General features: G+C 38.6%; 1 protein-coding gene across 1 annotated transcript in view; it reads left to right on the top strand.

The window, feature by feature from the left end:
- The window catches only part of ACTN2 (actinin alpha 2), a 72,016-nt gene that overhangs the window by 25,797 nt on the left and 30,404 nt on the right, over nt 1-15,815 (top strand). Inside the window, 5 exon segments of the mRNA XM_075748760.1 lie at nt 452-571; nt 6,672-6,758; nt 7,733-7,820; nt 9,914-9,992; nt 13,411-13,492. Coding sequence (XP_075604875.1) covers nt 452-571; nt 6,672-6,758; nt 7,733-7,820; nt 9,914-9,992; nt 13,411-13,492 — 456 coding nt within the window.

The following is a 15,815-nucleotide window of genomic DNA, read 5'->3' on the forward strand; positions in this document are numbered from 1 at the left end:
CTGCTGTGCTGTACTGGATGAAGTTGTTAAAAGCCATTGTTCATGGTCAGATTTGGAAGGATGCTATGGCTGGATAGAGTCAGGCAGGAAAGGGTGATGAGCTCTGAGAACATCCTGCTGTCTTAATATTCAGCTACTCTAATGCAGACAGTAGCAATGAACCAGAAGTCGAGTAAGCAGGAAGCACTCACATATCTTCCAGATGTTTAGGGCAAACATAAAATTTTTACTCTCATTTTTGGATCAGAAAGATCTAAGTCACATGTTTCAACATTTGAATTTTTGGGGTTTTGTTCAAAGCCATTTGACGTTCTTTCAGATAAATGCCTGTTAAAATAACTGCTAACTTTTAGGCAGTGTTCAGGGCACATTCACTCTTGAGTTCTAATTGCTTGGGTGTCTGTAGCCAGGAGTATGTAACAATAAACACATAAAATTTTTTATTCTGCAGGGGAAAGACTACCGAAACCAGACAGAGGGAAGATGCGCTTCCATAAAATCGCTAATGTCAACAAAGCTCTGGATTATATTGCCAGCAAAGGAGTGAAACTTGTGTCAATTGGTGCAGAAGGTATGTGACAGAGCTTGACAAAGGACTTTACTTGGATCCTAGGCATTCACATTGCAAAGTCTCATAGAAACCCTTGGCCAAATTGCGCTGGCTGTTCTCTGTATATGGGTACCTCAAAAATGCCTTAATATTGATTGCTGACCTATATCTGTGCAAGGACAAGAGGTGGAAATTTGTGGACACCTGGAGAGGGATAGGATTATAAATGGGCTCTAAGATTAGTTAATCTTCAAGGTTAAATTAAATTGCCTGTGTTTCAGTGTGTGTTCAGATAATGATTTCTTCTTTTGGAGCATTACATTTTTCCTATACATTATTACAAATAAGGAACTCCTTTAGAGATCAGGTTGGATTCTAGGGTGTCCTTTATCAATCTGGGATCTTTTTTTTATCTTTAGGAGATATTATTCAGACAAGACAAAGGCTGACATCACTACCAGGTGGCTGGGACCTAGTCCCATTTTGTTATGAGACTGACTGTACATGGCAGCTGTGTTTCTAAAATTCAGATGTAGAGTTAAAGGAGTGATCAGAAGAAATTATGGTAGCTGGGGAGAGGCTGAACATAGGAAGAAAGTGGGGCAGGATGTTGTTTACTGAAGTTATTACTTTGTTATTGTTCTGTTCTTCAGGTATTTAAAAACATGCAGTTGGCTAGCTAAATGCTGGTAGATGTAAACTCTGAGCAACAGAAGGCACGCTCTCACTACAAGTGAACCTATGCCTCCTATGAGATTCAAATGATTGTTTAAAAAGGACAAAGGTCTGTCTAGAACTAGCTTCTCCATGGAGATACTTGCATAATGCTTTGCATAGCTATTACCATACAAAAGAGTGATGTGGCTAGCATGATACCCAACTACTTTTGATTCCATAGCCTCAATGACGTGCTTCCCATTCTTGGGGTAGCCTCTAACATGTCCTCAGAGCAAAACTCTGGCTGTAACCTCAGTATCATAGTGAGAAGCGCTAGCTATATTCTATTCACATTGCTAGGCCTTTTTAGATTGATTTATGAGCCTTCTCTTCCTGTCTTCTGATTTCTCAAGGCTTATATATGTACTTATTCTGCCTTCCAAACCTTGATCTCAGGGACCCCACTGTAATTGTGGCTGGAGCAGGAAGCTTCATTAGGTGAGACAGGGGCATCTGTAGAAGTAATGGAGAGATCTATCAGCATTCAGTGATTCCATAATGGTTTGAGCTAGCCTGCTTGGTTCCTCAAGTATTGTTCACCGAATATGTTCAGTTTCTAGATCTAGAACTCCAAAATCCCAAGAAATGGGTGTCCTCTGGGCAGAGCATTTTTTTGAACTCCCCTTCATTCATTTGAGACTGAACTGGGTGGGCCATCTGAGTCCAAATCTATAGCATCTATCTCTAGGCACATAACAGACTTTTTTTTGGGAATGTATCATCAGTGGGGAGAGATGGGCAATTCCCAAAGGCATGTCATATCTCAGAAGAGCAATACTGCATTTCAGAGGTGCCTGGCTCCCTCTGTCAGTTGTACAGGCAGTCAGGGGCAGCTGGGCCCTTTGCTCAATTAAGTGAAGTGGGATGGAAAAATGTGCCACTACCCTAAACCTCTGCAGTTAAGGTTATTCTGAGAGCGACATGGCATTGAATGGACAGCAGAGGGTACTGATGAGACAATTTATGTGTGGAAATGAAAATTAAGACTACAGAAGCCCGTTTGATAGCTGGTGCAGAAATATTGAGACTATGGAGTGTGGAGCAAATGCATGGTCGTTTCTGTCATGTCATGCTGGGACTCCAAGGCTTCCTGACAGAAAACAAGAGTGTAGCAAAAGGAGTATCTTGTGGGACAGAGTGGTTGTTATCTCTGATTACAGTTTGTGATCACAGTTTGTCCAATGTGCTAATGTTCTCACACCTAGGTTCTTCAAGCAAGGCTGGGGTATTTAAACTGAGATACATCAGCTCATATCTGCTCCAGGAGCAGGCCAGCCCTCTTCACTCCCATCTGCCTCATTTTGCCCTGGTTATTGCTGCTCATTACTGTCAGGGTACTCAGACTAGGGAGCAGTGCTTGAGTACTTTCTATACTAAGGCAAAGCATCTGGGATAGCTCAGAGCAGCCATTAAAACCATTTAAACTCACCTTGCTGTTCTCTTTGGCAGCCACTGGCATGAGCTTAGACGCTCTGTGATAATAGGTAATTCCCTCTGGGAGGGAGGCAGGAGCAAGAGGCAGTAACCTCTTCCAGCTTCTCAGCCAGTTGCTGCAAGATGATGTCTGTCCACGCACTCTATATTTCTTCTTGCATGTAACAGCAGGCAATAGTTAGTAAGCCAGGAGATTAAGGTGATGCTCTTTGCTGTGCTGTAGGCTTTTATTGCCTGTTTCTGGAATTCTCGAGCTGTAAAATGAGGAGATTAGAAGCAAAAAATAATTCATTAGCATTAAAGAAAACATTTTAAATTCTTGGATGGAAGCACAAGAGAAAAATCCACTGCTGCTGTCATAACTTACATGCAGAGAGGAACCTGTCATTGTAAGACATTGCACTATGTCAAGTATGGCTACTAACACACATTAGATTACATCCACGTGGGCAGGAGCAGATAGATTGTGTGCCTTCCACTCCTACTCTAAACAGGCTGAACACAAAGCCGGCTCTGGTCCAGACATGCTTAGTGCCCTGTTAAGTTTACTGCATCCCCTCTACTAAATTTGTTATCTAAGGCACAGTGCCGTGCTGATGCAGTAATGCAGTATCACTGAGTATAGTTTCACAGTGTGGGACCTCTGGCATCAGTATGTGTTTAAAGAGTCTCTGTGCCCCCTTGTCCTGCATACTTGCTCCCACACTTCACAGTCCTACCCTATCATTTGGACTGACAACTGTTTCTGTAGCTATGCTGGAGACTGGATCAGCAATCTGAGCTGGTTTTAAAACACACTTTGCCTCTTTTTTTTTTCTTTTGTTGCATTTTTCAGCATTGTTGACTGGGCAGTTATTTTAGTATGAAGATGGAGTGAATGCCAGCAAGGAGGCAGAGCACAGGCTCCTTAAGCTTGTATTGTTATCAAAGTCCTTAACCCCTTAACTCACTGCCCCTATGTGTGAGCATGAGGCATATGGGCTTGTCTGCAACCATCTGTTTTGGCATTCTCTGAGTTACATGGATGCTTAGAATACTTTTTAATTTCCAAAGCACAAAAGTTTTGTATCTAAATCTGCTGAGGATCATGTTTTATTATCTGATATGCTGAGTGGTAAAGAGCACGTAGGCCCAGGGGACCAACTGGCATTTGTAATGGGGCCTCAAAACAAAGATTAAACTGTGATTCCTGTGGGACATCAATACAAAGTTCAATTTAGTGTTTTTGAGGGGCCAGGGATATTCTTTAAAGCCATCATTACTGTTCTGAGGCTGACTTCCTTGGGCTGTCTGTGGAGTGTGTAGAGAGAGGTGATCACCTTTAATTGTGATGCTGAGCAGGAGCCCAGTTTAGCTACTCTGATCTGTCTTGTGGAAGACTCTTTCTGTCCATTGGTGATGAAATGAGACCAGTCAAGAAGCTTAAAGCAAGAGCTGTGAAAGTAGTCCTTATGAGCCATTCACAGTCCAAGAGTTAGAAGTTTTCCCTTAAGTTTTAAAAAAGTGCAATAACTCCACTTGCAAGGTAATTGCATCCTGAATGAAATGAACTGAGATGTGGAGAAGCACAAAAGATAACTATCCTGTTAATAGGAAACACTTCTGTATTGCTTTTCTGGAGAGCGGGAGAAATATTAAAGACCAAATGATCTGTGAATCTGCCACAAGAAGGTTAGAATAGAAAAAAATAAAATAAATAAAGCCAAAGGAGAATAAGCACCTTTGGGAACTTGCCACACTGCTTTGCTTAGCTTTTTCCCTAGGCCGATTTTGTTGTTTCCCCTTCCCTTTCCCTTCTTTCCTTTCCTGTCCTCATAGGTTAGCAAGACCTTTTTCCCCAGAAAGCTGTAGCGTATGTGAGATGTAGGGACTACATCCCTCCCAAAGCAAACATTGGCCTGTAGAGAAAAATCATAGGAATGAATCAGTATTTTTTTGTCACTGATACTTTTCAACTTTTAGCAACTTAATTTTCCTTTTGCTTAGATATTTTTCTTTGTCTTATATACATGTCTTTTTTGTAATTTATGTTAGCAGTAGATAATGAGAAACCAAAGCTGGAAAATTGCTTGAAAATTCTCCTGAGGGGCACAACATAGAAAATTCCCTCTCTTGCTCTTTCATTCTGTCTTTGTGTACATACGGATATGCAAATCAAAACAACGATGTAGTGATTATGCAAATCCATGAATTGATTGCTTCACAATCAGCAATGCCTCCTGAGTATTTAAATTCATTTATTTTACATTTGAAGAAATTCTTCCATACTGTATATGCATATCAGACATGTGATCAAAATACAGTGATATATGTGACTGAGTAGAGGGGGAGAAGGAAGAAGTAGCTACGTGCCCTAATTGCCATTTGGTCTTTTTTGGCTGAGTTTAGTTTTGAGATTTGAAGAGTTTTGAGGTCTTTCAGGGCCAATAAGATAGTAATAATGCATGGAAGGCAGGCAAAGTGAGATAATAATTTGGGAAAATTAGTGTAAAACTGAAAGGAGAAAGCAGAAAAGTAGTCATTCATATATAAACTTGGATTATCATACTAGAAAAGTAAGTATAGACTAGTGATGGGCGACATATCTCCTACCACATTTGTTAATTCCATAGGTTCAAATGACAGCTTGTGTCACATACTACTGCAATTTAACATGTATCTCAAGTCTCAGAGCTAGCAGCTGCTTTGTTCTGTAAAAGTTGCCCCTGGATTCAGGCAACTTCTAAGCAGCAGAGCGACTGCATTTTCTGCTGGCACCTCTGTTGGCGTTTGACATTAAATTGAGGAAATTCCTCCAGCTGCATATTCCTCCTGCTCCTTCCCCAGAACACCAGTGGGCCCCGAGGCAGCCATGGCTGCTCCACTTTTTGAAGAAGGCTGGAGGTGACTTTCAAGCAGGGGAGCAGCTGGTGCCTTCCCTGCTTCACTGCTCTGGTGGTGTGAGGTGACTGGAAAGGCAGTTCACATCCCCATCTCTCATTGTCTCACCTCCTCCCCTTCCAGTGCTAGACCCTCCTTGTAGTCTCACTATGTTCTTCTGAGTCTCTCACTATAGCTTTCAGATTGATTTAACATTATCACCACACTTAAGTGATCTGACAGTACATTTTTGGTCGTGAGAAATTCAAGCGGTATCACTGTTTGTATTATAATGTAGGAGCACTGGATTCTGACTTGGTTTGGGGAAGGGCCTGCCATGTATGTGTGAGAAGGGTTGGAGAAAGCATCTTTCTAGTGCCCTGTGTTATAGGTAGACTCAAGCAGTCTTGAAACAAATTGAAACCCCAGAGGTAAAAAAAATCCTGTTTTATATTAAAGATACACAAATGTGCATAGGCATCAGAACTGTAAGACATTACAGCTTTGTGGCCATGTTTCTGAACTGTTTGACAGGAAGCTATGTAGCTTAGTCTCAGGAGGTGCTGTGTCTCTTGAGCTGTTCTTCATATCTAGTCTGTCTTGGCAGTATAGGTAAAATTCTCAAAAAGGTCTAAATAGTATAGGGGGATTTCTGAGTACCACTTTATTAAAAAATAATACTGTTTATGTCCTGTAGTTTCTTAAAATTTGGAGTAAGACCATATTTTTTTCTGTTCCTTTGTATTTGAAAACAGTAGGGCTGATATTGTTCAAACTTTAAGTAAGTATTTCCCCTTTGGCTCTCTCTAAAAAAAAAGTCAGCCTAAAAGGTAAAGATTTGAGACAGTTACAACTACCTGGAGAGGAGTCTTTTAGAATGGAAGGGCTGAAGCGATCTTCAACGCAGTAATCCTCAGTCCTACTGCCAGGGTAGCACAAGCATGAGTTTGTTGAAAAATGAACCCAGATGAACTCTGTGTAGATAAAGAGTTATGGTAGAAATATAAAAAAAAATTAAATACAATATAGCATTTACAGAAATACATGATTAAAATAAGAGAAAAAGGAAAATACATTCTAAATACTACTACTATCTCTTTTTTCACCTTAGAAATTGTTGATGGCAATGTGAAAATGACGCTGGGTATGATCTGGACTATCATCCTTCGTTTTGCTATTCAGGATATTTCAGTGGAAGGTAATACTAATACAACTATATTAAATAACTAGGAAATTTTTATATGAATTGTGCACAAGTGAAATGAGTGTTTTAAAAATGAATTATTTTTTCACAGAAAATGATACTGCAAGTTTCCTACATGGTGAAAATTGATTTCTGGAGGGAAAAAGTAATTACTCTCCTTATCCTGAAAGGGACCTCAAGCCAGCTTTCTAAATGCAGAAGTTCTGGTTGTGTGTCTCAGTTATAGAGATAGAAACATGCCTGTGTTTCTGAGCTTCAGTGGCCTGAAACTGTGCTGTACCCTGTATGGTGGTCCTGTTTCCAACATACTTTTTCAGTCTTCACTGTTTCTCACATTTTTTTGCAAATATTATCTGGTTATATCCCTCTTCTTTCTGTCACTTTTTTCCCCACACTGCTTCAGGGTTTTTTTCCTTAACTTTCACTTGGTAACTGGCTCCAAAAAGTGTGTCGTAGTTACAATACTCTTTAAATCAAGTCTATGCTGTGAAAAGTCTAGAATTCTAGAAACTAATCTCAATTTCCAACAAAAGTAGTCAATTCAAGCTCCGTATGCTGTCCTGTCTATAATTTGTGGGCCATTAAATGTCGACCTAATGGTCTATTCAAGCATATTTTGTGTAGGCACCAACACAGTCTTTTATGTCTAGTTCTATTATATTTGTATTGGGTATTGTTCTCCAAACATACATTCTGCTGTCCAACCAATATAATTTCTTAAACTTCTAATATACCAGAATTATTGTGCAGACTGAGACTCTAGTCTGAGTTGTTTCAGTTGAGCTGACCTCTGTGTCCTAAAGGAACCCTATTAGTCCATTTGTATGGGTATCTTTTAGGATTAAATATTGGCTTATGTCAACCAGTTTCAGGTGGCTGACCACATTTAAGATGATAAGAAATGAGTTAGTTACTTTTAAGCACTTTTTACATTTTTCCGTTTTTTTACTCCCTGGTGTCTTTTACAGAGACCTCTGCCAAAGAAGGGCTGCTGCTGTGGTGTCAAAGAAAAACTGCTCCTTACAGAAATGTGAACATTCAGAACTTCCATCTTAGGTAAACTTCCATTATTTCAAGGGGTAGAAACAGTCTAAAATATTTTAGGTCAACTTTTTCCCACAGTTGTGTAGGTATGTATTTGACAGGAGAATTTCACTCTTCACTGTTAATTAGACTTTTTTCAAATTCTCATACTTTATCTTCAGAATCTTATTTTGGTTAGCATTTGGCATTATTTACCATGGCTTCCATCATTACTATTTAAAAGAAAAAAAATCCCTACTGTATACAAAATGATGTAGAATAATACTGCATATTACATTATTAGAGATCCTTGGTATATGGGAATCTGAGTACTGCAGCATAGTGACCTGGGAAATGACTGCTTTCATATGAGAGCCACTATAGGTATAGACTGTTCTGGCAAAAATACCAATGTGTTGAGCATGCAAATATCTCATTATGATGAATCAGTCTTTATTATTTTGTAACGTAACTATAAATAAGGAACTAAAAATGCACTCAGTACACAAAGCCAGCACTTTAAACATGTTTGTTTTCAGAATCAGGATTATTACCTAAGTTGGAAAATTTAGTGAAGCTCCGTCCTTGTGGTTCTGTGTTTTCATTAAGGGCTAGAAAGGGAGTTCCGGGCTGTATGCAGCTGCCTGGTTTTGGGATCTCACTGGGCTAGTTCCTGTAGCTCTGCTGGTGACCCACCTCATTAAACTACATGACTTGCCATTTGCACTGCTTAACTATGTGATCTTGCCTTCCATGAAACCCTTTATAGTACTTACAACAAGAGCTCTGTATTATAGTGTTTCGGTGTTTCAAATTCATTCTTAATGTGCAGTACTTAAAGCACAGGTGGTGCTGGAGAAGATACAGTTCACGCATGCATCCGCAGATAAAAAGAATTTGTTTAATTTACAGTCCCTGTATTGCCTTTAAGAGATCTGAAATTTATTATGAGTTATTTTCCTTGCAAATAGAGAGTTATATTTCAGGAGAGCTTTATATGGATGCAGGGTATACTCTAAATTACATTATCAGAATCTTAGTGTTTATAAATATATATGCTAGTCTGATTCATGGTATCGGGAAAACATCTCAAATGGAAGTACCTTGATTAGTGTTTGGGTTGAGCAGCTCTTACAAAACTACTTTTCCATGGGATATCCAGACCATATTAGTCTCTACCTTTTGGAAAAAAGCTTTTTGTTCTTTTGGTGCTCATTTTGGTTCAGTTTTACCTTCTTGTTGATTTTATATTATACAGTGTATGTATAGTCTGCTTAATTGTATGACATCTTTATTGGAGATGGTTCTGTTATTTGAAGGATCTACCCAGACATCTCAGTGACAGGGATTCTAACAGTCTTAACATATTTAGTATCACACAATTATTGCACAGGATAAGACCTCAAACCCACAGTCCCAGTGATTGCATAAAGTGTTTACATAAAGTACCTTTCAGAATAATTGCTTCTGGCTGAAAGGAACCTCTCATAATCTTTCCAAATAGATGTTATTTGTAGCTCCGTTCATTGTCTATTTTTCCCTTGAAAGGTAGTGGCCCTGATGTCACACTGAAGTGTCAGAGCTCAGATTGAAGCTGTCATATGTGTGAAGTGTTTAAAATTAAACTAAGCTGATTTATGACTTCATACTTCTATGAGCATAACATGGTTGTGCCATTAAAATTGTCTGAAATAACTGACACAGAAAAAGCCAATTGCTTCAGCACATTCAAGTAATTGCAGGTTTGGTCTCCTTTTATTTTTTTGCAAACCTGCTGTAAGCGTAGTAGGAGATTATGCACTTTCATTGATGACTGTGTACTCTGAGCTATCCTGGAACACTGCACAAATTAAGCAATTGAAATCAGGGACTGTTGCACATAATGATGTACACTGCCTAGAAAGTATTATAGAGTCCTTAAGTGTACAGACTGTAGAATAAGATACGTACTATAGGAAAAAGAGTGCAGTAGCAGAAAATCTCAGAGGGATGAGATTTGCCAGAACATAAGTGTCAGGATTTGACAGGAGAGTTCCTGCTTGATTTTAAGCCTTGAGCAAGGATCGAACTGTAAAATGCCATGACTTTATTAACCATTTTTTTCCATTCTATTTTTTGTTGTAAAGCTGGAAAGATGGCCTTGGATTATGTGCACTTATCCACAGACACCGACCTGATCTTATTGACTACTCCAAGCTAAATAAGGTCATCAGTCTGGGTGATACGGCATGCTGTCCTGCAGTGATTTGGCTCACTTCTGGTTTGCTTAGCATGTTTTCTAAAACACAAGCTGAGGAGTGCATACTAATTCTGACTGGCTTTCTAAGCTCCCTCCAAAAAAACCCAGTGACACAGAGGAGAGGACCCCATGACTGTCCTGTGTCCTTTCCTTCCCATTACAATGACCAGCATTTAATTGCAAATAATCTGGTCCTCAGCTGCTAGGCAGTTGATGAAGTCTTTTACGCTGCCCAATATGAACTCTCCATTCACCACTGATAGCATTGTACAGTCCATCCTGTCTTGTATCTGGTGTAAATTACTGTAGGTTGCAGAGCAGTAAACAGTGACATGATGATTAATCCTAAGATTCCTTAGAATAAGCACGACCCTTGGTAATCAGGAGTACACAATAAGTTACTAGTCTAACATAGAAAATATTCACCAATTCTTAGATTATACTTCCACCTACACTTCCAGACAAGTGGAAACCAAACTGGTATCATAAGTTCCTTAGGTAGTACGTCACGGAGATTACAAAACTATTTTATTACATTGTGCTACTTATGGCAAAATGCAGATTTTCTAAAAGATAGGATCCACTTTGATTTGAGAGGTAAGAATAAGGAGCAAGTAATAATGTCAGAATTTCTGGGTACCATTACCAAAGAAAAAAACTCTAGAAAGAAAGTGGGATGTTGTTGTTTCACATTAGCTCTCAATACATATATACCATCTTCTGCTCTCTGGAGTGAATGCATCTTGAGGTCTCACGTAAACACCAGTAAAACAGAAAACTTAGTCATGGTTTTAATTTGTTGAATGTGATTTTTCATTGATGAGAGAGACTGGTAACTCATAGACTATATTTTCCATTCCATGCCCTTCCATTACAAATTTATTTTACTAGTGGAATCAACTGTTATCAGAAAGTCTTTGATGAGGGAAAAGATGAATGAATGAAATGAAGTTACTTGAAAACTTAGTCTACGTTATATATATGCTAAAATTCATGCTGGGGTCCCAAAGGTGTGCAATGATGAAAATTAAATTAACTTATTCCTAAACACATAAGATTTTAATTTAGGCAGTTGTTAAGACAACTGCAGATCTGAACCAAAGGGCAAAATATTAGCCATCAACACCAGTTTGTTCTCTAATTCTATATACAATCTTTCCTATGGATAAACAGATTCATGGAATGACTAAGCTACCTGTCTCTGTGTACATGTGCTTAAGCATGGCACAAACAGAAGTGAGTTTGAGTTTGTGCTTTGAAAACTGGTACGCAGTACTAAAAAACTTCACAGTATAACCATCCTATATATGAGTGCTGAGAAAAGGGAATAGAAGATAAGCAGATCTGCTTCAGCATTACTATTTCCCTCTTAGAGGTTTCCAAAATAAGAACAGGTCGGGTTTCAAACTGAGGCTGAGCTGTGGCACGTAAAGCACATGCAGAAAAATCCTAAAATAGATCTTGCTTTTCTGACCTGGCTGCATTTGATTGACTGCTCATTTTGGTTACATTAACAGCTGTCTCGGTGTCTTGTTTCTTGGTTTCTTATCTCCTGCATGCTGTCCTTTCTTTTTCTCACCGATGTGTTTTGTGTGAACTTGTAGCTGGAAAGATGGCCTTGCTTTCAACGCTCTTATCCATAGACACAGGCCTGACCTTCTTGACTATGACAAGTTAGATGAGGTATTTCTTTAGCTATTGCAGAGATTTTTAGTTACTATGGCTTGTAGATTTGTTTAAAAGGATGGGTGATGGAGATCTCCAATTATTCAGAAGTTGCTGTGATTTCAAACTAATCTTTTACCAGTGGAGCACTTTTTACTCATGGACTTAGTACCAAGCACGTAAATAGGAGATGCTCATCACCCATCCATAAGTAAAGTGTTTTAACTTAATCAATAGGTCTCACTTAGATGTAGTGTATTTTTGTCCCATTTAATTTTGGTAAGCATTTTTGTATACACATCTAGCAAATGTTGTATTACACATGGTGTTTTGTGTAATAGCAAAAATAAGTTAATGTGTTTTAAATAGTGTCCACATTTTAAGGTCCTCTTAATGTCAGTGCTGCACAAAACTGCTAAATGATGATAGAGTGAGAACTTATGGTTAGAGACACTTGTATTGTGTTATACCCAAATTGTTAGGTTTCAAAATGTAAAGTCTTCTTCATAACACATTTTATTGAACATGTAGTTTTTAAAGGAAGGGCTATCTAGTATGAGTTGTTTATAGAAAGAAGTGTTGTGGCCGTTACTACTTATTATACTTGGCATATGTGTGTGCATGAGGAATGGACTTCTGTGAAACTTAAATAATTGCTGTGATTCCATAGTAAGCAATCTTACTAAGTTCATTTCTAAGTAACAGGAAGCATGCTTCAGACTAGATCCCTTTATAGGAAGTGTTTGTATTCAAATGGAAGCCCTGGAAATTCCCTACAGAAAACCTGTTAACATTTTTTAAGTGCCCTCCGGCATCTCTAACTTTCCTCTTTTGTATCCTATTTTTCCAACCTCTCTCTGTAGACAGTGGTATAGTTCACACTGGGTGTGATCATTTAGCAGTTTGTGAATATGTGAAAATAATAATAGCATTAATGACATGAACTGCCATTTCACGTAGGGTGTTTTCACTCCAAGCTGATACAGGAAGACTGCCTTAAGAGGAGCCCTAATCTGACACACTCTTCTGTTGTCAGCCATAGATGTCTGTACTGCAAGACGTGAAATGTGTGCTGTTTATCTGAACTGTGCTCACTGCTTCCTTTCTCTTTCCTTCAACAACCAAAATCAAAATATCAAAACCAGAGGAAGTTCTTGAATTTCTGCAGCTCTAAAATTCACTTTATAGAGGCGTTACAGATTTCTCTGTCCAAGCCAGAACTGGGAAGTTTTGCTCCTTCTAGAGGACTGTTCTTCTGTCTGTGCTTGCTTCTTCTCAAGCATGTACTGACCAACAGGGAACTCAGTAGAATTCTTATCACTGAAATATAATGTATAGTAGGAATGAAACATGCAGGACTAACTTTGTGATGAACTGTCTAGTATAGCCTACTGGACCAGTGGCCTTGACTGAATATATTACTGCTGTATTTCATTCAGGATTAGCTCAGAATTATGAGTTTATACTGCATACGTTATCTATGTTCCCCTCCAGAACATATTTGTAGTAGAGTCCTAGTGGTACCTAATAGCTTATTAATGTTTTCTTTTGAAAGTATAGCAGTAGATAGACCAAGAGTTCATATACCAATACTCTGCTTTTTGAAGAACAATAGTTTACAGTTTAGAAAAATAGAATAAGTTTTAGTGTACCTACTGTAGTCTTGCTTCAAGGAAAAACTTCTATCTTTGACTAGTTGTATTTTTTTCTTTAATGCAGGATGACCCCATAGGAAATATCAACCTTGCCATGGAAATTGCTGAAAAGCATTTGGATATCCCTAAGATGTTGGATGCAGAAGGTGAGAGTTATAGCTTACTGAAGTTTGTGTTGCAAGCAGGAGACAGTGAAACTTCTTTTGTTTTGTACCTACCAAATTTTCAATGTTCCTTCCACGTGAACCATAATGGAGCAACCTATTTTATTTTCAAACAATGTTTTCCTTCTTATTCTACATGTATTGGATAATTTCACTTACTTTTTTGCTTTATTCCTTATTGTTTTTTATTTTTTGTATTTATTATAGTACTTTGGACCCTAACCTCAGCACATGGCCCCACTGTGATAACTGAGGTAAAATGCAGGATCAAAAGATAATCCTTGCCTTTAAGAAACTGAAATCTAAGTCTAATAAAGGGAAATAAAACTGTGAGCAGCTTAAAGCATATTCAATTTTTTTAAACGTTGAAGTGAAAGGGCCAGAAATAGAAATACAGAACTTTAAAAATATACTAACAACATGCCTCCTGTAAAAGAGGGCTAGGTTGAGGGAAGCATTTTTTTGGTTTATTTTAGTTGTAAACCTTTTGCAGTGATAGTTTTAATGAATAGTTTCATGTATGGTTTCTCCAATAATCTTTAGAGTTTGTTGACAAATAACGAGGAACTATATACTAAAGTTTCCTGAGTTTCATCAAGATAATCAAACTTTTCTACTCCAGGCAAAAAATGGTGCCAAAATACTGGGATTTGCCTACACTAGTTCAAAGCATTCTTCTCCAGTATGCAGACTCTACTCCGGTGGCTTGTCAGTAGAGCAGTGATAACACGGGAATTAGCCAGAGGACTCAAACTCACTGTGTCTGCTCCCCTTGAAGTCTTTGGTAGAAAAGTTAGGCCAATACAAGATGATTTGGAAAATTCAGGTTGTAACCTCTTCATTGAACAGGTTTCTTGGTTTTACCTTCATGCTTCAAAACTAATTGTTTTCATTTTTGAATTGCAATTCCCCTTTCAAGTACCGTTTAATTATTTTACTCTGAAATACTGTGCAAGCAATAAACAGAAGTGCTACATCCTTACCATTGAACAGATCCTATTATCGTTCTCCTTTCCTCATTTTTTCTCTTCACATACAATGTAAGAAATCTTTTTTTTTTTTCCTCCCCAGATTTTCTGCACATTCTAGCCTTTATCATACTATTCCCCTTCTTGGCAGGGGAGGGGGAAATGAAATCATGCTGCTTCTATCACCCTCTAAGTATTCACCATCACTTTTTACTCTCTTCACTTCCACTGTGTTCTCAGTGGAAACTTAGCAAGTTTGGTTCACAACTATGTGATATAGATGCAAAATCAGTAAATACATTGGCCCTGAACTTAGAAATCTCACTGTTAATATTAGAAATTGTCACCTCATTCTTGGGTCTTTTCATACCAGTATCTTCCCACACCTTACATTGGCAGGAATCCTTGCAGCTTGCACTAGCATCATTCATCACTCAGCCATAATCGGTGTAAACCCACCTTTTTCTGCCATTCTCTGTTAAAAGGTCCATTTTTACCAATGTACCCATACCTTGATTGCACCCTTTCTATACTTTTACTCTTTCCTGCTGTAATAGGGACAAAGCTATCAGCCAGCCAAGCCAAACTCTTCTGTGATTTATGCTGTTAACTAAAAAGACAGACTGGCACAGGGATTGCAAAACTGTTACTATTCAAGCTTTTCTTAGCACAAAATGTATTTCTGGCCTGCAGGAGTTCTACTGGTTTCCAATGTGTGTCAATACTCTGTCAGTCATGGAGATCCTGTGCTAATATACACTGTATGCACTCCTATTTTGTGACTGTCGGTGGCCGTGTTTAGCTCTGTAGTACTTCTAGTGATTTATATGAAGTTGCTTTGGAGCGACAGTGAAGCTGAACCTGGTAGATCTGCCAGCCATGCCATCTGCTTGGAAGTTTCCACAAACCAGAAGGTAGCACTACCCTTCTGTACAGTCTCAGCCTTCAGATGTTTTGCCATTTCAGGGACAGTTGTATTTTTTCCATTTACTGATTCCTAAAGCTTAGGTAGCTTTGCACTGATATCAGTAAACAGATGCAATCTGAATAATGGTACATTTATTTTGAATCCTTACAACACTGAGGTGACATCATCAGCATAATCTGATGGAAATACCTTGTGAGAATTTCTGAGCAGTTAACCCTCTTCTCTCTACACAGATGTAGTAAACACTGCCAGACCTGATGAAAGAGCCATTATGACTTATGTTTCCTGTTACTACCATGCATTTGCTGGTGCTCAGAAGGTGAGATTGTAGAAGATGGATCAGATCTCATCCTTCACCTTCTGTCTTGTTTCTTTCAGCAGTTTTTCCTCTTCTGATCTTTTCCTCACT

This window comes from Balearica regulorum, chromosome 3, assembly GCF_011004875.1.
Source record: "Balearica regulorum gibbericeps isolate bBalReg1 chromosome 3, bBalReg1.pri, whole genome shotgun sequence".
NCBI classification, from domain to species: domain Eukaryota; kingdom Metazoa; phylum Chordata; class Aves; order Gruiformes; family Gruidae; genus Balearica; species Balearica regulorum.